The sequence below is a fragment of the Globicephala melas genome, chromosome 16 (genome assembly GCF_963455315.2).
Source record: "Globicephala melas chromosome 16, mGloMel1.2, whole genome shotgun sequence".
Lineage (NCBI taxonomy): Eukaryota > Metazoa > Chordata > Mammalia > Artiodactyla > Delphinidae > Globicephala > Globicephala melas.
The window spans coordinates 30770489-30791977 of NC_083329.1; the positions used below are offsets into that span (position 1 = coordinate 30770489).

At 44.7% G+C, this 21489-nt stretch overlaps 1 protein-coding gene across 3 annotated transcripts in view; it reads left to right on the forward strand.

Annotated features, from left to right (window-relative positions):
* PIK3AP1 (phosphoinositide-3-kinase adaptor protein 1) overlaps positions 1 to 20698 on the forward strand; it is a 114767-nt gene extending 94069 nt beyond the window's left edge. For all 3 annotated transcript variants that reach the window (XM_060285912.1, XM_030865205.2, XM_060285913.1), the window contains 4 exons: positions 3508 to 3663; positions 8274 to 8344; positions 9664 to 9782; positions 16696 to 20698. In XM_060285912.1, the coding sequence (XP_060141895.1) occupies positions 3508 to 3663; positions 8274 to 8344; positions 9664 to 9782; positions 16696 to 16753 (404 nt within the window). In that variant the 3' untranslated portion in view covers positions 16754 to 20698. The remainder of the gene's footprint in view (positions 1 to 3507; positions 3664 to 8273; positions 8345 to 9663; positions 9783 to 16695) is intronic.
* The last annotated feature ends 791 nt before the right edge of the window (positions 20699 to 21489 follow it).

The following is a 21489-nucleotide window of genomic DNA, read 5'->3' on the forward strand; positions in this document are numbered from 1 at the left end:
AGGAACGTGATTTAGATGCCCTACCTTCCCTGCTACCCTACTCTTCAAGAAGCAGACCCCTGACCAGGATTTGGGGGTGGTGGTGGTGAAGGGTTAAGTATTTTTACTTTTTACATCAAGGGTTTTAATTAATGTCATAACTATTAAAAGATTAAACTATGTATAATTTGACACTGAGCAAGAACGGCTGGGGGCCGCACGTAGCCCACATGGGGAGAGTGTTCTGTCCATCAGCACTAAGAGTCTCCCTATATTTTTGTTTTTTATTTTGGTAAAATGTACATAAGGTAAAATTTCCTATTTGCATGTAAATGTACAATCTGGTGGCACTGAGTACACTCAAAATAACGTACAGCCATGAACAGTATCCATTTCTAGAACTTTTTCTTCCCTGACAAGGATTTGAGCTGATATGGGAGGTGATCCTAGAGAACACAGGAGCGGGTGGGAAGTGAGAGAGGAAGGAAAGGCGGCCAGCAGCGTGCAGTTAGAACCACGGCGACTGCAGTTTCATCTCCCCAGAGACGCTGGGGGTCAATGGAGAGCACTCTGGAAGAGTTATCCCTCCCGCGGGGCATTTAAACACCAGCTCCCGTGTCTTTGGGTGAGGCCTGCTGGGAGACGGGCACTTGTAATCCGGCTCCCAGAGAAAGCTCAGGCAGTTGGAAGTTGGACCCTGTACTGCTTGGTGAGGCCCAAGGTCATCAGAGCATCTGCCAAAGAGAAGGCATCATTTACGGTTGAGTGAATATGATATACTAGATCTTTGCATAAAACTCGATTGTGTATTTAGTACGTTCTAACTTGGAATTGCCTATTCTGGGGATTTTCACACTCAGGTGCTCCAGTGCTGCTCCATCCATGCTTGTAGGGGTAGCAGGTAGGAACTGGGGGACAGTTGGGGATGGGGTAGGGGAGTAGATTTGGATTGGAACAGGGTTTGGGGCCACTTTGCTTCAACCATTGCAGCTCCTTTTTAAAAACTCCATTTCCTATACTGATCTTCTGTTTTCACTAGAGGAAAGAATCCTGCTTCACAAAAAACAAAAAAACATTTGAAAACTGTCGACACAGGATAACATTGACCTATAGGAAAATTAGGGCCGATGAATGGCATTTCTGCTTGAAGGACCTTTTCCAGGAATGGAGGCCACTCCACTCAAGGACTGACTCTATTCATTTGGAAACCTCATTTGCCTTAGAAAAGAAAAACAATGGTGATTTTTCTTTAATTTGGGTTAAAAGACCAGGGACGATTAAAAAGTAACAGATTGTTCATAATAACTTGCCAGTATTTCTTCAGCCCTGGGGAGTTGTTTTCTTCTCGCTGAGACGGTGCAGAGCGCTGATGGTGTAGGAAATCAGAGGAGGGCTGGCTGACTCCCGACTTGCTGAACGGCCTGGCCCCATGGAGGAGAATATCAATATTCGTGTTCTGGGCGTGTCTGTGGCCACTGCACGGCGGGACCTGGAGAAGCAGGCTGGGTCCCAGGAGGCCTGGGTTCTGATCCCTGCTTTGTCACTGAATCACTTCATGATCCAGGTCTTTTCCTTTAACCACTCTGTGCCTCAGTTTCCTCATCTGTGGTTACACCCAGCTTATCTGCTTCATGGAGTAGCAAAGTTCAAGGGAGGAATAGTAACACATGTGAATGCACTTTGGCAAAAGTACTACGCAGTATAGTGATGATAATTATTTTTCCTGGCAGTGTCCCTTTATTCAAAGAATATCCGGATTTTGTAGACACTTAGACTGGCTCTACTTGATTTTTTGAACTGTTGACTCCCAACTTTTTTCCTGTGTATTTTACTTTCCTTCCTCCTCGAACTGTTCAGAGTCGAAAATTGCTTCATTGAAGTGAATTAAGCAGACAGGAACCTCCCTTTAAGAGACTGTTGTTAAACAGCTCGGTCAAAGCTGGGGGGGAAAAAAGTGTCACCTGTTTGGGCTCTGAGCCACCATGGGCTCACACCCATGTGTGGGTACACTGGCTAGTCTCCACCCAAGTGCTTCCAAGCTTGGGTGGGTGCTTCCACTCACTGCTCAATTGTAAGCAAGAGAGCCCAAGGACATGAAAAAGATCTGTGTTCCACCGAGACCTGGAAAGCTGGGTTACTACTAGGACCAGACGCTACGCTTGGAACCAGAGTCTCTAGGATGAGGAAAGCTCGAGCTCATGCAAACCAGCAGTCCACTGTTTTAATATTCTCCACGCTGAATGTTGAGCACACTTGGTCTACCCTGTCCTCGCACCTGCGCTTGTTTACCCGTTTACGCTTCTTGGCAGACCTCTGGCTTTGGCAAGCGGAGCCACCCCTGCCGCTGCGCTCCCTGAACTTCCTGCCACACCCATCCCTAGCAGAGGAGAGGCGAGGAGGAAGTGGTTCCTTGAGAATGAGACCACATGTCCCCAAAAGTCCCCCCCGCACTTACACCTCTTCGCAGAGACCCCGCCCCAGGGCTTGGGAAGGTCCAGGGCCTCAAGGGGAGCCCTGTGACAGGAGATCACCTGGCTCTCACACTTCCCTGGAGAGGAAGCTGGTTTGGGCCCGCACAGATGTTTTGTTCCACTTGTCAGCTGGAGTTGTTCGCTGCTCATAGCACCCAGGGGTGGAAATCTAGGGAGGAAGAAAGACCAACCACTGGGCAGGGCTAAGCCAGTAAAGAGGTTAGGTTAACGCTTTGCAGGGCAAAGGGATAATCTACCCTTATGAATCTGTGGGGTCTCAAACCACTGATGAGCTGTGCAAGTCACCAAATCTTTCATGGGCCTGATGGATCTCCTTTTGTGAACTCTCTGGATCATTGCTGTCATTGTGGACCACCCACCCTTCATCCATCACTTACTAAGGGATTGAGAGGCAGTCTGAGTAGTGATTAAGGGCCTGGACTTTGGAGCCTGGGTTCAAATCCCAGCTGTCCCCCTTACCAACTGTGTGACAGGGACATGGGACACGCTACTTCACTTTTCTGTACCTTAGTTTCTATTGAGAATGTTGACAATAGTATTTATTTCATGGGTTTCGGGAGGATTCAAGGAGCTAAAAATACGGAAGCTCTTAGAACTCTGCGTGATGCACAGGATAACCTATTATTACAATCAATGGCATTCGCAACCCCTCCTCAGAAAGGGAAGTAATTCAGAGGGGTCAACTGACTTAAGCTCCACAGCTGGTGAGTGGCAGAGCCGGTGCCCCGGCCTCCTTCCCTAATCACATGTTCTTTCTTCTACATGATGCAAAAGCATTTCTCTGCCCTTTCTAACATTCCTCCACCCCAACTTTCTGTCAACAGTTGCCACACAGTAGTCAGTGGAGTTTCAGTGCTGAATTGGACAGGACCCCCACCCTCTTCCCTCTCCCTTTCTCCTCCTCCTTCCCCCTCCCCTCCCCTCCAGGCACCCTCCAGATTCAGGTGGAGGAGGTGGGTGGAGAGAGAGCAGCCCAGCAGTTTTGTAAATGGCATCCTGGTGCCTTAAACCTTATCTCTTTTCCCTCTAATTCCAGACTTGGAGATCACAGTCCCAATTCGGCACTCACAGCACCTGCCAGGGAAAGTGGAGTTTGGAGTCTATGAGAGTGGCCCCAGGAAAAGCGTCTTTCCCCCAAGGACAGAGCTAAGACGAGGAGACTGGAAAACAGACAGTACCTCCAGCACAGCAAGTAAGCAGGTGGCCCGCAGGTGCCTTTGGGCCTTGGAAATGTGCTCTGTTATGAGCCCAGAAGATCTTACTTGGAGCCTGATCTGGGCTTGGGAGGTGTAAGAAATGGGGGACATTTAACCTGTGAGGTTTGCCTTTTTCAGGGCGCCAAAGATCCTTTATACAAATATCCCGTGAAGCCAGATTGCATGATAATTATTACTCTATTGCTTTTATAAATGAAAAATCCTAATCATAATACTTGTTAGTATTTATTGAGCACTTACTATATGCTAAGCCTCTTCCACAGATTCTCTGATTTAATTCTCATAATCACTCTACAGGACAGGTATTATCACCTCTATTTACCAAGGAGGAAACTGGAAACTTAGTGCCTTCCTCTAGGTTAAATAGCTAACAAGTGGTAGCGCTGGGATTTGAACTCAGGTGGACCGAAGCCAGGCTAAGACTCTTGCCTACTTTTCTTTTTGCTTCATCTGTGGGAAGGGGAAGGAAAGGGCACAAAGTCAGAAACATTAGAAAACAGTGAACTCGGATTTGAGAATTCCAACTTTAGAGGCAAGTTGAGGATCTAATTGGGAAATGTTTTCTTTTTGGCTTGACAGCTTGAATAGGAGTCTGATTGCAACAAGGCAATACACGCTGATGTGCAGGCAGGAGCTGGGGCTTTGTTTCCAGATCCAGGGTGGTATTAGCTGACTTCAGACACACCAGCTTCACAAGCCAAATAGATCGAGTTTCGCTGCTTTCAAACACTTCAGTGTTATCAAAACAGCTAGGAGAGAAGTGAAAGAGCAAGAGACAAGCTGAATTTCAGGACTCACGTCTCCTTAAACGTCAGGTGGAAGACCCCCACATGGATGTAGGAACTGGAAGGTCACCTAACCCAGGGGTTCTTAATCTTTTCTGTATCACAAAGCCCTTTGAGAGTCTGGTATATGATCTGGATGTGCTTCCTATAAAAATGCACATGCGTGTGTTTACACACACACACACACACACAATTTTGCCCATCCATGGACTTAGGTCAAGAGCCTCTGAACTATTCCCCCTCCTTACTTTATTAATAGCGTATTTGTAACCCAGAAAGGGAAAGGGTTTTGCCCAAGGTCCCACAGTCAGTCAATGGCAAAATGAGAGTAGAACCCAGCTCTTCTCTCTGCCACTGTTACCTGTTGAAACAGACCCAAAGCATATCATACAACCACATGAGAAGCCTAGACTTAACAGAGAAGAAAACCTCCCCTTACGTTATGGGGGTGATCATGTGTATCACCCCCCCTTTAGGCAATTTAGAGAATTCTGATAAGTTCAGAAATGGGAGTGATCACAGGTGGCAGAGGAAGCAAGGGACAGGCAGGCAGCCGGCTCAGACGTGTCACAGAGGAGAGGAGACGTGGTGTAAACACTCTTGGGGTGAGGGCAGGGCTTTCTGGGGTGCGGGAAGGGAAAATTTAACAAGATGAATGCAGAGTTCTCACTTCAGGTTCAGATTAATTTAAACCATTTTATGCGTATGTTTTACTTTGAGTTAGCTTGGAGTGAGAATAGACTGGAAAGCATAAACTGTGCTTCTTACCTTGTATGGTGGTGCACTGCCCAGAGATGGCTATCTTATTGGGGTAGAAAATGTTATTAAATGACAGACCAGAGGATTTTATTTTACTCTGTGGCTGTAGACTGCATCCAGGCCCTGTTGCACAGTTATCTATTGCTATGTAACAAACTATCCCAAAATGCAGTGGCTTGAAACATAATCATTTATTTATGTCTGATTCTCAACTTGGCCAGGAGTCAAATGGGAATTGTTCACCTCCACCCCCTGTGGTCAGTTGGGGTCACTCATGTGACTGTATTCAGCTGTAAGCTTGGCATGGGCTGGAGCATCCACGATGGCCTCTCACTCTCCACATATGGCCTCTAATTCAATAGCCTGAACTTCTTGTATGATAACAAGATCCATAAAGGGAGCATTCCAGAAGGACAAGCCCCAGTGTGCAAGTACTTATCGAGCTTTGGCTTGCGTCACACTTGCTAACGTCACATTTGCCAAAGTAAGTCACATGGCTAAGCCGAGAGGGAGGTGAGGAAGAGGCTACACAAAGGTGTGGACACTGGAGGTGAGAGCCCTTGGGTCACTAGTGGATGATCTGCCATTTTGAGACTAGTGACGATGATGATGATGATAGCTGCTGTAATTAATCAAATGCTTGCGCTTACAGGCTCTGTGCCAAGCCTGTTACCGTGCAGTCTCACTCTATACAGCAGTGCTGTGAGACCAGGGAACAGAGGCTTAGGTTAGGCATCTTACCCTGGGTCACTTGGAAATTAAGCAGGGCATCTGGGATTCACATCCAGATCTCTCTGTGTGCTCAACCATGGGGACATACTGCCTTCCAAAGAGAAACAGTTTCCAGGGCAAGGAGGGAGAGTGAGGATGGCCCAGCTCTGATCCACCAACTGCCCCTCAACCCCCGGAGTCACACCCTAAAAACAGCACTATTTTATTATGGTGCAGCTGTCATCTCTTGGGAACTACAGGAAAACAGTTGCAGGTTAAATCTGGTTGTGACTATAATTTTAAGCACAAAATATTAGTGTTATGTTTAAGAGAACAGAAGTTTCATTACAGAAAGACCATTGACCTTCTTCTAAGTTGTCTGGTTCAAGTTTCTTAAGGGTCATATATATAGGGTCATTTTTTTTCTCTCATTCATTCCTCCACCAAATATTGAGGACAGCCCTGTGCATATGGAGCTAGACTGTATACTGGAGACATAAAGCTGAAAAAGAAATAGGGTCTGTCCTCAGGGGACTTATAATGGAGGAGAGAAGGTATAAATATAGTACCAGTTAGATGCTTGTCTGATCCTTCTTCCCTGGTGACAGAAGCCTGGCAAGGGGTTGGGTACTGCCCCCTTCCCCCAGCAAGAGTGAAGATGATGGGGGCTGGGGCCAGAGCCTCCTACCAGTGGTGCAGTCCAGCCAGGTTGTGGCCAAGCAGATCAGCAGCCTTGGAGAGAGGAGAGGGCCAGCCAGGGCTGATAAACCAGGAGCGAAGCCTCAAAGCCAAAGGGTGGGCGTTAAAAATTCAAGAACACCAAGGGAAGGGACAAGGGGAGCTGGCTGGTGCGAATTTCCAGGATCCTGGAGCCAGTGCCTGGACAGCTTTTTGCTCCCTCCTAGTGGATAAACTTTGGAAGGAGTCTGGTTCGTTGTAAGGGAAGGGGATGAACAATGATGAATGACGTGGGAGGCTTGGCTCCACAGGGGTGGGAGCCCGTGGATAGGAGGGTTTACTTCCATTTGGGGGGATCTGGAAAGGTTTCGACAGCATTTGTCCTGAGCGTTGGGGACAGGAGCTTTTCAATTTGTGGATAGGGGTGGGCTGGGGGGAGCAGGGAGAAAAGGACATTCTGGCTGAGCAAGCAGTGTTATGTGTGGGTAGCTGGAGAGAAAGAGACAGGGTCACGTGCTCCTTAATAGACTAACTCTGAATCCCCTGGTTTCTAGAAATATTTTCAACACATTATTTTAAATTTAAAAATCTGCCTCCGAGAAACAATCCAAAATTATAATCTTAACCGACTCTCGTCAAGCTAACATCTAAATTAATTAGGTCAAAGTTGGTACCATAATGAAGTCAAAACTAAGGCAATTTACCCGTAAACTAATATGATGAGGAGCTATTTTGAGTGGAAATTCAGCAGACCTAAGATCTGGCAATACGGTTAAAGGCAATATTGGTAAATTAAAGTCAAAGTTTTAGTTGATTAACTGTTATTCTTCCTTCTTCACTGCTAGACCAATCACGTTCTTGAGCTAGTTCTAATGCTGTGCTGTCCGATACCGTAACCCCTAGCTACATGTGGCTATTTAAATTTAAGTTCATTAAAACTAAATAAAATTTAGTTCCTCAGTTGCACTAGCCATGTGTCTTACTAGCTACCAAATTGGATAGCACACAACAGAACATTTCCAGAAAGTTCTATTGGATAATGCTCTTTCAATGAGGTAGGTGATAAATCCCCAACTTACATCCTTGAGCACCTAAACTCACATAAGTCACAGTTCCTACCCTGCGTGTAAGTTAAACTTTTGAATCTGTGCTTTGTGTTTTGTGTCACACTGGCACCTTTTTAGAAGGTATGTATACATGTGTGATACTCGCACGTGCCGTAATTTCTAAATAGGTAAAAAAAAACTTTAGCGACAAAAGTTGTTTGCAGATTTTAGAAATACCACTGAACACGTGAGAACTGGAGCGTCTCTGCTTTCTTGTCTGTCAGATCGGAGCTCTAATATCGGGTAGGGTTTTCCTAGGGATTAACTGCAGTCGTGCTTTTAAAGCATGTAACGTGAGGTAAGCCCTCAGTAAATGGTAGCTATAAGGCAAAAAGTGGTAATACAAAGATGAACCATTTCATTTTATGCTGAAAGAAAAACTGAACTCTAATAACATGGTAATGTTATTAGATGGCAGCATTTTGAAGAAGCCCGTATGCACAGCTTGTGTATTGGTTCTATCAGTAAGTGAGAGCTAGAGTTCTGCAAAATTTCCTTTACCTTGAGACAATCCACTGTCCAGCTGATTTTGTTTGCGCCCTTTAGGCAGCGCGAGTAACCGATCCAGCACCCGGAGCCTCCTCAGTGTGAGCAGCGGGATGGAGGGGGACAACGAGGTGAGAGCCGGGGCCCGCACCCCCATATGTCTTGTCCTGGGGGTCGTTTCACTGCAGGAAATGGAAACCCAGGTGAAAGAAGCCCAACACAAAAGGTCACCTACTGTAGGATTCCGTGTGTATGAAATGTCCAGAAAAGGTAGATCCGTAGAGACAGAGGGCAGATTGGTGGTTACCAGGCCTGGGGGTAGGGGAAATGCGGGTAAACTGCTTAAGGGGTACAGTGTTTCCTTTGGGGGGGTCATGAAAATGTTTGGGGAGTAGATAGAGATGGTGGTTGCACAATATTGTGAATGTACTAAGTGCTACTTATTGTTTACTTTAAAATGGTTCATTTTATGTTATGTGGATTTCACCTCAATAAAAAGAGGGGAAGAAAGGAAGAGAGGGAAGGAGGAAGGGTTGAGCCAAAAGGGGTGAGAGGGAACTGGATGAGTATCAGGGATTCCAGGGGCAGTGGTCACCTTTCGGGGCTTGGGTCAGGAGCGGGGCATGCCACAGCGGGAGCCGCTGTTCACTGTACCCGCCGAGGCCACACGCTCTTTTGTCTCCTCTTCCCTGTGGGTATCTCCTTTTTCTCTCACTGCGCACTGGCCTTTTCTGCTTCTCCACATGGATAGCGGCAGACAGTTCCCGAGAGCCGCAAGGTCTCTGAGCAGAGTGTAAGTTGCTGCCTTAGGCTGAGGCCCAGTTTGGGTCAGGGTGTGTATCCTGATCCAGTGACCAGCAGCTGGGATGTGCGGGTGAGGTCACGTGGGTCACTGCCAACCTAGGAGACTCCCTGAGGTAGGGTCCTAGGGGTGGGCCGCCCACCAGTGCACAGCTCGTATGACACTGTGACTGAGGACCAGTCACCGTTCTGTTGTCCCAAAAAGAGACTTTTGTTTAAAAATAAAACTTCTCCAGCCCTATCTGGTTACATAGAGCAATGCTCCTCAAACTTTAACATGCATAAGAAATACGTAGGATCTTGTGAAAATGTGGGTTCTGATGGAGCAGGTGTGGGGAGGAGCCTGGGACCCTGTGGCTCTCCCAAGCCCCCAGGCGATGGTGATGTTGGTGGCCCACATGTCACACTGAGTAGTGAGGAACAAGAGCTCGAATCGCTAATGATAATTTGGGTCTGATGGTCTCCTCAGTGACTCTGGGAGTCAGTGTCAGTGGAAAACTGCCCTGGTATTGCTGGGTTGATTATCAGTCAGTAAGTAACCTTCAGCCAAAGCCTGGGGAGGGCTGAGGAGCTTGTGGGATGGAGTGTGTCCAACTATGCTGTTGCTTAATGTGATTTTCACCCTTCTTTCTCATCTTTTTTGCTGTAGGATAATGAAGCCCCCGAGGTTGCCAGAAGTCGTAGCCCAGGCCCCCCACCAGTGGACAGCGCACCCATCATGCCCCTTGAGAGGCCCCCCAGGGTGCCGCCCCGAGCCGCCTCACAGAGGTAACATCGAAGCTGACGGGACATTTTTTCCTCACTCTCTGAGTTTCAGGGGAGTGTAGGATCTGGGGACATCTAAAATGACCTAAGAATAAGCACAGAGCTAGACTCACTGAAATGCATACTTTGGACACATTTCAATGTGGACTCTTCATTAACTTGAGGGATGCTTTATTCAGTTGCACATACTCTAAATAACAAATGCAATATTTTGTCAGTGAAATACATCGGTAAAGGTCAATGTTTTGCATAATTTTTATCTGGTTAGAAGTCAGCTCCCGAATAACTAATTCCCTTGGCCGCATAGTAGAGACAGTGCCTTTTGGGGACAAGGAGATAAGAAGGAATTGGGAGTGGAAATAAAGGTGAGAGGCAGCAAGGTGTGGTGGTGGGGAAACACTGCCTGGGGAAGTCTCCGGCAGCCACTTGTGAACTTGGATGAATTATTTAACTGTCATGTGCCTTACTTTCCTTGTCCATAAAATGGAGATAGTAGGAACTTCCCTGGCGGTCCAGTGGTTAAGACTCTGAGCTTCCACTGCAGGGGGCTCGGGTTTGATCCCTGGTCCGGGAACTAAAATCCCTCATGCTGCGCGTGGTGTGGCCAAAAAAAAAACAAAACGGAGATAGTCAATGAACTTCCTCACAGAGTCGTAAGTATTGTGTTTCTGGCCCTTAGTAAGAGCCCAACAGTCTGAGTGTTTTTTATGAGAAGGATGAGCCTATGGAGGTTTGGAACTGGGCATTAGACAAAAGAGTGTGACTGACTTATGGGGCTCTGATGTATGTCTTTGTTTGTGTTCAGGCTTCTGGCAGGAACCTTTTTAAGGTCTTCTGGAGTCACAGAAGAGGTGGTCAAAGCTAGCTTGTCTGCCAAGGCAGAAAGGAGCCTTTGGGAATAAAAGCCTAGGCTTGCCTTGGGAGTTTAATTCTTTGATGTCTGAAATACAATGTGGCGTGGGGGGGTGGGGGGTGGGGGAGGGTGGGGGGAGATTAAAAGGATGAAGTTTTTTTTAAACTAGGATTTTTTTTTTTTTTTCCAATTTGAAACTTGTAACTCAAATGAACCTCATCAGTGAAATTTGTTGAGAAAGTACCACAAGGAGGCTTTTCTTCCGCTTTTCTGGAAAGAGCAGCTGACCCTGCGCTGAGGATCCTTCCATTTCTCCCCTTGCTATTACCGCTTTTCCGTGTGCTCCCAGCAACATTCACGTACTGACACTTGCTACACAAGCCTCCCTCGGTCCCAAGCTGCTTCACACTCACGGAGCATGTTTCCCTGGTGTAGAATAGAGTTCACATATTAGAACATTAGCCCTAGAAGGAACCTTAGCGATGACCTAGTCCAATCACCTGAATTTGCATAATGTTCTGTTGCTTGAAAATTATATATAGTTGGGGATTGGGGAGGGGTGTTTTTGGAGAGCAATTGTGGTAATAAATGCTAATATTTATTGAGCGTTTACTATGTGTCAGGTGTTCTGTTAAACACACTAAATGCATTAGCTCATTTAATTCTCTTCATAACTCTAGGTGGTAGATGTTTAGTGTTATCCCATTTTGCAGATGTAGAAACCGGGGCTTAAGACTGGATGGAGACTTTATGTCTGTGGCAAACCTAGGTGTGCCTGACTCCAGGGTCCAGTCTTTTAGTCATTTTGTTACACCTGTCCAAGGAGGTCCAGGTGTCATGGGAGAAGATACAAGATCTCAGACCTTTTATTCCTGAAGGTAAAGACTTTGGAGGCAGTTATCTAATTGTACCAAGATTAAAAAGAATGTCAGTCTCGAATATATAGCTACAAAGACTCTGTGGGATTTTGTCTACAGGAGAGGGAACAACCAGGGAAATGGGTTCCAGAAATTAAAGGCTGGAAACTGGGATGCATTTAATGTGTAAAGAGAGATGGCAGATGAATTGTTTTGGGGGAGTCTGGAAGCATGTTGTGATAAAGATGGGGAGAGAAAAGGAGGAAAACATATGTTACTAAAGAAATGGTGTTTGCAAAGAAATCTCTGATAGAAACGGGGTTTGGGTGCATTTTTGGTGTGAAGATTGGAAAAGATGCAATTGTTCTGAAAGGGTGTATGTAATTTTCATAATAAAATGAGGAGATGTTTGAGCAAAGAATAAAATGGGCCTCTCTCCTGAATGCTTGACCTACTGACGGACAGGAGGGGAGGCTGACCTTGGTGGTCTCCACTCCACTTCCAGATCTGGGAATTGGCCGCTCTTCCCCACTCATGTTCTCCTGAACCCCCCCTTTCTCTCAAACAGCACATCCTGCTCATCACTCTCTCCAGCCCTGGTCCCTTCCTCTTCTCACTCTGCATGCTGTCCCCAGAGCTTGAATTGTCAGCAATGACTCCAAGTCTCCATCGCCATCTGTACCTTGGCCTTCTGTTTCCTACTGTTCGTTGGGAACTTCACCAGGTGTCCAACCAAGATCTCAGACGCAGCCCATGCAAAACTGAACTCATCATCCAACCTGCCATCCTCTGCCCCAAACTGCCTTCTTCTCACCATTCCCCAGCCTGAGACGTGGCACTATTCTCTCTCTTCCCCAAGCGCCTGCCCCCGGGGTCAGCCTCCATCCCTGCCTCCCTCGAAGCGCCCCAGGCTCTGTTCATTTTGCTGCCCTTGCAGCTTTCAGATCTACCCCTCCTCTCCATCTGCCAGTGCCTGAGTTCATCCCTGCAGGCCCACACTCACCTCCCTGCCTCCAGGCAGTCCCTCCTCCACTGCACCAGAGAGTGCCCATTCTAGGGCAGAAGTAGCTGGCGATGGCACCTCCTGGCATGAAAGCCTTAAATTTAATTCTCTATTTTTTAGCATGCCATTGCCCTGAGTCCCACCCCTCTCTTGTAGTCACTGATGTTTCCCCCTTAAGAATTCCTAGTGGGCTGTGTCATTTCGTGCTGTCTTTGCTCAATCTGTTCCTTTTGCCTGGAATGTTGTCTTCCTACCCTTCCGATCTCTGCTTAGAAAATTCCTACACATCCTTTAGGACTCTGTCCAAACATTACCTCTTCTGTGAAGCCTCCCTGATGTTCCTATTCAGAGTGAACCTTCTTGTGGTTCCCCAAATACCTCCATTATAATTCATGCCATGTTGTGGCCCTTGTTTACACATCTGTCTCCTCAAGTAGATGGTAAACCTCAAAAGAATAGAGATTGTTTTTGTTTGTTTGTTTTTTAAATTTTATGGATTTATTTATTTTTGGCTGCTTTGCGTCTTTGCTGCTACGCGCTGGGCTTTCTCCCGTTGCGGCGAGCGGGGTCTACTCTTTCGCTGCGGTGTGCGGGCTTCTCATTGTGGTGGCTTCTCTTGTTGGGTAGCACAGACTCTAGGCGCGGGGACTTCAGTAGTTGTGGCACACGGGCTTTGTTGCTCCGCAGCATGTGGGATCTTCCCGGACCAGGGATCGAATCGTTGTCACCTGTATTGGCGGGTGGATTCTTAACCACTGCAGCGAAGTCCCTAGAGATTTTTGATAAGAAAAAATTTTTTTTCTACTCTCCCCAGCACAGAATGGAGTTAAATCGGTAATTGGCGCCTGCTAGGAATTTAGCAAATATTTATCATGCAAGTGAGTGAATGGGTGGATGGATAGACTGCTACTGCTTGGGTTGACAGCTAGCCATCAAGTCGTGTACCACAGTGCAGGTGGGTTACAGATTAGTGGAAAGAAGCTTCACATTCCCACCCGCTGTAAGTTCCTAATATATTTATACTTCAAAGTTAGGAAAGGCAGATGGTGACAAGAACAGGAGCAGATGCATTATATCTTTGCATGGCATTTCCCTTGCAGGGCATTAGTCCCTATAGAGTGGGCAGCTGACAATATCACACTCTTCATAGGTAAAGTCGTGCCAGTAGAGAAAAAAAAAAGAAGCCAACATCTTGCTGAGCCATTGCCCCCTTGTTTTTTAATATGTTTTGACATTTACTAGTGATTTGCCAATCACTAACAATCTATGCATTCCCCTTTAAGGGGTAGCCTAGGTACTGCCAAATCAGAACATACTTCTGAAGGCCTCCTGGAGTACCAAGAGTTAATCCTTTAGCTGCTGACTTGTAAGGAGATCTGTGAAGTCCCTGGGGGATGGGGGGTAGTGGTCAGAGAGTAAGGGGACTTGGGCCGGAGGCTGTTTACTAATAGGGAAGCTTAAAGATATTTTTAACAATGTTGTGATCATACAAAAGCATACCATCTAAATAATAGGCCTGCTTTAAAAGAATGTAACCAACATTAGGATTGCTGGGTTCTTGAACCAAACTTGTCATCAGCACAGACCTCACCCTCAACACGGAGGAGAAAACAGCCAGTGCCCGGGTCTCTGGACTGGACAATCCTGTCTCCAGCTCCAACTTCCCAGCGTCCTGGAGAGGCCGTCTCCCCCACAGGCCACCACTTGATTCTGATTTAATAACCTTTATTTTCATGGTTCTGATATGTCTATAATCACAAACCCATTTCCCTGAGATGGGGCTTCCAATCCTTAGCTGGGTTGTTCATCAGAATGAAATGTGGAGATGGTTTGCTTGTAGACTCGCCCCAACTGCAGAGTCGGGCAGCAGAGGAAGAGGGACCAGTAGGGAATCGTGACCCTCTTTGTGATGGAAGGTAAAATGTAAGGCTTATGGGGCATACATGGGGAAAAGTTCTAAGAATACATCTTTAATAATAATAATAAAATTATTAGCTTTACCTCTTGAGTGCCTACTCTAAGCCAAAAGTGCTATCCACTTTCCAACTGTCATCTCACACAGTATAGGTATCTGCAATTCCAATATAGATACCTACATCTCCAACATAGGTATCTTTACCTCTGTCTGGCAGATGAGAAAGAGGTTCAGAGAAGTTGAACTTATTCTCCAGATGTGTGCATAAATGCCTCTGCCATATGTTCTCATAGGTTCTGAATGTGCCCTATCAAAACTTTCAGTGCAGCGTACTGATTTTCCCTGTTGTCTGTCTCATCCATTATATTCTCAGCACCTTAAGGGAAAGTTCCATGCCCATTTTACTTGCTGATATATCCCACACCCAGGAGTAGATGCACAGTAGATAAATGTCTGTTGAGAGGAAGGAAGGAAGCAAGGAAGCCAGCCTAAGCTTACTCAAGTGATAAGTGGTATCACCTGACTGTCCTTCAGCTTTCTCCTTTAAGCTCATGGTTCGCAGGGCAGGTCGGGCAATGGAAGGAGACCGTCCATTTGTTTTCTCTGGATAAAGAGACAACCACACAAAACCATCTACTCCCAGGTGCCACTGCAGACCCTCCTGAGGATGTCTGTTGTTATTCTTTTCTACTTCTGCCTCCCTCTCTGGCTCCTGAAATGGCCTGTCTTTTCCCAACTCTTTTGTCGTTTCCTTGACCTACGCAAACTTGCATTCAAGAGACATTTAGTAAATATTTACTCATTGATTCATTCAGTCCTCAAGTACGCAGTTCCAGGGTAGCACAGTTCAATTACAGCACCTGACAAAGCTCTCTTTCTTGACTTACTGACTTGCTTCCAAGAGAATTAAATATTGGTTTTACAGCACACATGAGGAAATACCATCTGTAGTTGTTGAACCCTCTGTAAATGCATTCACCCAGGTCTGTCTGGAGTGTCATTTAGTACCGTTCAAAAACCACCTAGACTAACGTGGAGGGAGGCTTCTAGGAAAGCAGACATGGAGTTGGGACAACACACTTAGTGATCCCAGGTGGAAGTAGTTGTGAGAAGCCGACTTCAGAAATTCTCAAGTCCTCTCAAGGGACCTCCCCACTGCAGTGTGTCTCCTGCCTGGCTGCACATTTGAATCACTGGAGTTTTAAAATATAGGTTTTATTATTATTTAGGTATGGCAAGGTCAGCAGATCAGGAGACAACTGCCTTTTTTTTTTTTTTTTTTTTTTTTGTGGTACACGGGCCTCTCACCGCCGTGGCCTCTCCCGTTGCGGAGCACGGGCTCTGGACGCGCAGGCTCAGCAGCCATGGCTCACGGGCCCAGCCGCTCCGCGGCACGTGGGATCTTCCCGCACCGGGGCACGAACCCATGTCCCCTGCATCGGCAGGCGGACTCTCAACCACTGCGCCACCAGGGAAGCCCCACGACTGCCTTTGAATAGGGAGTTTGTTGTGCTCCTAGATCCCAAGAGGAGGGGGCACATTATGCCGGGGTGGGGCACACAGGAAAGCCCCAGGTTTAGGCAGGAGAAATGTCAGGGAGGGGAGAAACATGGGCAAGAGCCTTTATTTTGGGTTCTGCAGGAAGGAACAAGTGAGGCAGGCTAGGCAGATTAAGGATTGGCTAGTTTGAATAATTTCAGCGGGCTCCGGGGCAAAGGGGCTGTCTCCAGTTGTCTAGCACCTGGCCCTGGGGTGATTAGGGCAGTGGATAGTGGTCCCGAATATGAGAGTCCCATTAAAGGACATGGTTGGAGTATGGGCTCTGGACTGGTTAGTTTGCATGTAAAAGGTGTGCTCACTGCAGGTTGTTTGCTATCTCTAGGAATTAGCTTTCCCTAGGAGGGGCAGGCCCTCCAGGATCAGCCAGGGCCCAGATGTCAAAGCCTCAGAAAATAAACGACATGGTTAATATAACTGGTTGAAGGAGGGACACTATTTAAAAGTTGTGATGCTTGAACCCTATCCTCCAGAGATTATGATGGAATAGGTCTGGGATCGAGCCTGGCAACTGTTATTTTTCAAAGCTCTGCTGGTGATTCTGATGTGCAGCTAGGATTGCAAGCCACAGCTTAGCATGTATGCCACTGAAAGGTCCGTATGTTTCTCCACTTTTATTAATTGAAGAACATGTCCTTTGCATAGTATACCAAGTTTGCAACAAATCATGGATGCCTGAGAACTAGTTAATTAAATTCATTTGATAATAATTGTGTTATCTTTCATTTCAGGCCTCCGACCAGGGAGACCTTCCATCCTCCTCCACCTGTTCCACCCAGAGGTCGCTGATTCCACCTCCTAAAGCCTGCCTACTTCGGGACCTTGAGACTTGTGGTTTTCAGCCTGTTAATGATGTCTTCATGTTGAGTTTTATGGCCTGAATGCTGACCTTAAGACCCAGTCTCATTGCTGATATTGTCGCAGCCCTGCTGGTCTGGGCTTTCCTTGAAGAAGATATTATTAAGGCACAAAGAGGTGAAACTAAGGACTTCATTCACCATCATCAAGTATATTGATCCCTATTCTTGTTTGCCAAAAGGATGACGACTTAATTGGAATACTTACCTCTGTTTTGGCATGTCAGGAGCCTGAAAAGATTGTTAAGAAATGTACATTACAAGTGATTTTACTGAAATGTACTTATATTAGGTCTTACTTATTTGCTAGTCCAATCTAATTTCTAGAAGTGATTATGATTTGACTTACAGTATTCAAGTAAGAAGATATGTCCTAATTTTTAAATGATTCTTCAGCTTTTCTGTAGCTTCAGGAGGGTGTTTAAATGCCAGGGCTAGTCACATACAACAAACTCAAAAGGACTTTAGAGAGGGATGAGTCCTAACTCCTTTTATATAGAAGGCAAATCTGAGGTTTCACAGAAGCCTGGAACCAAGAACACTCAGTTGGTTAGACGAAGAGGTGGGTCTAGAATCAGGACCTGCTGATATCAGGTCACCATACTTTCCATCTCCAAATAGCCAAGCTCTCTCCCTCAAGAAATGGGCAGATGTAGAAATTTGGTCAGTGACTGACTATTGGCCTTCCAGAAGTTTCCTTCTTCCATATCTCCCAGGTATGGGACTATCAAGTATTTGGAGCATTTATAAGTCAGTATGCTTGCAAAACAGTGATGCTACCAAAGAACATCTAAAAAATGGTTGGGAACCAGAAGCTTGGGATGCCAGGGACCCCACTTATTGCTCTGCACCCTTAGATGCAGAGCAATAGATCTTAGTTCTGGCCATAGGAGAGAGGAGGACCCTTGACTTTTACTCTGCTGATGGGTCAGAAGAAGAAGGAGGAACTTAAAGTAGAAATAGTTATCTATTTCGTTATATACACGTTATTACCACCAGGCTTGGGAAATTTGTGCAGGGAATGTAGAGCCTTAAACATATCATTAATTTTGAGTCCCTAGCACATAAATCTACCTTCAAAGCACAGGCCCTTAACTGATGCTTAAACATACAGTACAATTAGTATCAGACCTATTTCTTTAAAAATTATCAGAAATCTGGTGCTTCTCCATGAAATTATTCTCCATCCCACACAAAGATATAAAAGCCATACTATTAAAGATCCAGTTAAGTACAGTTTTATTGGGTCCTTTTGTAATGATCAATGGTTCTTTTTCAATCGAATTCCTCAGTCCAGCAAACAAGGACTTATTGAAGTTAATAGCTTCTGAGATCTTGGGTTTTTGTTTTTCTGTTTTTTTGTTTTGTTTTGTTTTTTTCTGACATAAAATACACTATTGGCGCCGGCCATTAAGAGAGTATTTGTGGAAATTTTACCTACCACAATGCCTGGCACATAGTAGCCATTTTGCAATGGTCCCTTTACTCTCCTGGTCACTTATCTGGGAGAAATAGGGTGATATGAGATAAAAGGAGAAGAGAAATACAGGGTTGGTATGGTTATCCTTCCTCTTCTTGATAGGCTCTGTTTTAAGCACATTTGATCTTGATAAAAGATATACTTTTAAAGATATTTAGTACCTCTAAGCTCCCTTTTGGATGGGAAATTTAGATTTTTTTTTTTTTTTACATTCTTTGGTTAACTAGCATTTAGATCAGTAACATGGCAAAATCTGCTCCCAGCCAATGGTGTTACCATCGTTGTATGCACATCACTGTGCAATATTGGAATATTTTATTGCATTTATATTCTTATATGAAAATAAGTGGAAAACATAAAATTAAAAGTGCTTATGAGATACCTGGGTTTCATAAATGTGACACACACTTGAGACACAGAAGGAAATGATCAGGAGTGCCACGTCAAAAATGACAAGTCTTAAATCCTCATTGAATGTTCACTGAACATCCAAAACGATTGGTTGTGTGTAAAAGTAAAAGAGGAAAATGAAAAATTTGGATGAAATACTGGGACCATGTTATCAAAGAATGTCTCTAATGCTGGGGTGAAATTTTTCATTCTCTAGAAACAGAACCACCCATTATAATGTAAATTTATTCAACTTCCACACACTCAACTTTTGTATACATTTTTAGGAATACATTATGTAACAAAACCATGAATTTAAATACAATGAGAATCAGAAACTAAATTGTAGCTAGGTGTCCAAAGAGACAGTTAAAAAGTTCTCTATATGATGCCTTGGGAGACAGCTGTGTGGCCACCATCCTTCCCCAAGATTTTACAAACTGGCTCATAGACAGTGAAGCTATTGGTCGTATTCACTGCCATTGCCTTTGCCTCTAACTGTGCAAGGTACATTGTCCTCCAGTTCCCAGGCCAGCACTGTTCCTTCATCTTATGTTAAAACCTGTGAGCAGACAACCCAACTATATGAGCATCACAGTATGAATACTGAGAGACTCTGAACAGGAGGTTTGTATTGCAATCAAATAATTTAACTTGATGTATTTAATGATGTGAATAATCCCTAATGCTTTGCCATAATTAGGCAAAGTAATAGTATGTAAATGACTTCAGTGAATATTTTTACAAGTCAAGCTAAGTTACCTACCCTCTCCCCCTCTTTTGTCTCACTTTGTTATTAAAAAAGAGAGATCCTACTCTGTCCTACATCACCTCAATAGCTGGGATTTTTAGATCCCTCTCGCATTTGCCCCTGGAAGTAAGTTGGTTTTCTGTGCTATCTTTCAAAGCATAGTGTGTGGTTTTGCAGCTGGTTGGCTGAGGAAGTATTAGTAACAGATTTATTTCTAAGAAAGACAAGTAGCTAATTTGGATAACTCTAGAAGATTCATCCTAAAAATCAGTCCTCAATTTTGAAGAATCTTCCTGTATAAATATTTGCTTTGGTTTGATAAATAGTGTTCTATTCATTTCCAGGTGAGTTATTAAGAATATAAGATGGCCTTCCTAATTCATTCCTGATGGCCAGATACTATGTTCATCAGAGTGGTAAGAGGATGAGTGGGAGGTAGAAAGATGTGTTCTGACTTCTGAGGCAAAACTCAGAATTCGTTTTCTCATAGAAACTGTAATAAATAGGTTCCTTGGCTAGCTCGCCAGAGCCCATTTAACCCACAATATAGGAGAAAATGTGTTAGCTAGCCATGCAGTAAGAGTGAGCATGATGTAGACAAAGAACATGGCTTGGAAGTCAGGAAACCTGGATTTTATTTTGGACTGCTGCTGACTTGCTGAATTCACTTAACTTGACTCCCCATCATCTGAGAAGTAAAATGTTTTGTGTTTAGTAATAACTCAGGTCCCTTCACCTCTTTAAGTTTAGGACTAAGACAAGTCCCCTTGGTGGGGAATACCTCATTCTGATGAAGGAGGGAGACAACCTTACTAGACTCACCACCTAATTAGCAAGGGATCTTATTATGTGGCAACTCCCATTCCATGCTCTGTATCAGCGTTATGACAGATCAGTTAAAAGAAATGTGTCAGAAACAGTGAAATGGGAACTGTACAAAGAAATTAATAGCTTTAGTTGCTCTTTGGTCTAAGAACCAATGTTTTAAGTGATTGTTTCCTAAAGAAAGAATTCAGACCAATTATAAAATTCTTCAGTATCTAGAACACTTCATCTAGAACAGAAAAAGTAGAGGTAGAAGGTGGTAAATAGCAATAGAAAAGTTACTAGCAAGACAAACATAAAGTAGAAAGAAGAAATAAAATTTCAAAGAAAAGGTAGCTGAAGATGGAAATCAGAAGATATGTTGTCATCTATAGACCAAGACTTTTGATGATCATGTTTATTAAGGATAAGAATAAAAGGTTGAAATTCTGGTTTTCTGGATCATTTGCTGGTCATAAACTCTTTAACCAATTGAGTCTTATTAGAATTATCATGAAAAAGAAGTTGTACAGCCATTTGGGAGGGGTTTCCTTTCACTGGCATTTTCCCCTTCAACCTTTTTGGTGTCAGGGAATGAGATCATTAATCTAGATGAAGAAACTGATGAAATAAGATTTATCAATGTTTTACACTGTCCAGTTTGGCAGAACAACCCTGATTTTGATGGTGCCCCTGAGTCCTAACAATTTTTGAGCCCTGTGGGTCATCAGCCTCCAAGAATCTTTGAAGCCATATTCCTTTTTCTCTAATCAGTTATTTTATCTCCTATTCCTTCTTCCCAAGCCTACTGTTATCAGACTTTTATCCCCTAAAGCCATTTATCATCATCATTTCCTAGTACCTACCAGAGTTCCTGGCACATAATAGATGCTCAATAAATATTCCTTGAATTAATGGCCCTACATGCTCTTCCCTCCATTAAACTTTCCCAAATACTCCACCAAAATAGGGTTTGCTTTTCTCTCCTCGCCCATTGCTCTTTTTTTTTTTTTGAGAACCGTGGGAAATTTGTTTCATGTTTTAGTAAGTTCATATTAGTCTTGAAGAGAAATGCCACTCAGTGTAAATAATCAATGCAAACTTCAGAACTTTCCAGACATAACTTTTTTCTGCTTTATAACAAAGTGAGTCAGCTATACATATACATATATCCCCATATCTCCTCCCTCTTGCGTCTCCCTCCCACTCTCCCTATCCCACTCCTCTAAGTGGTCACAAAGCA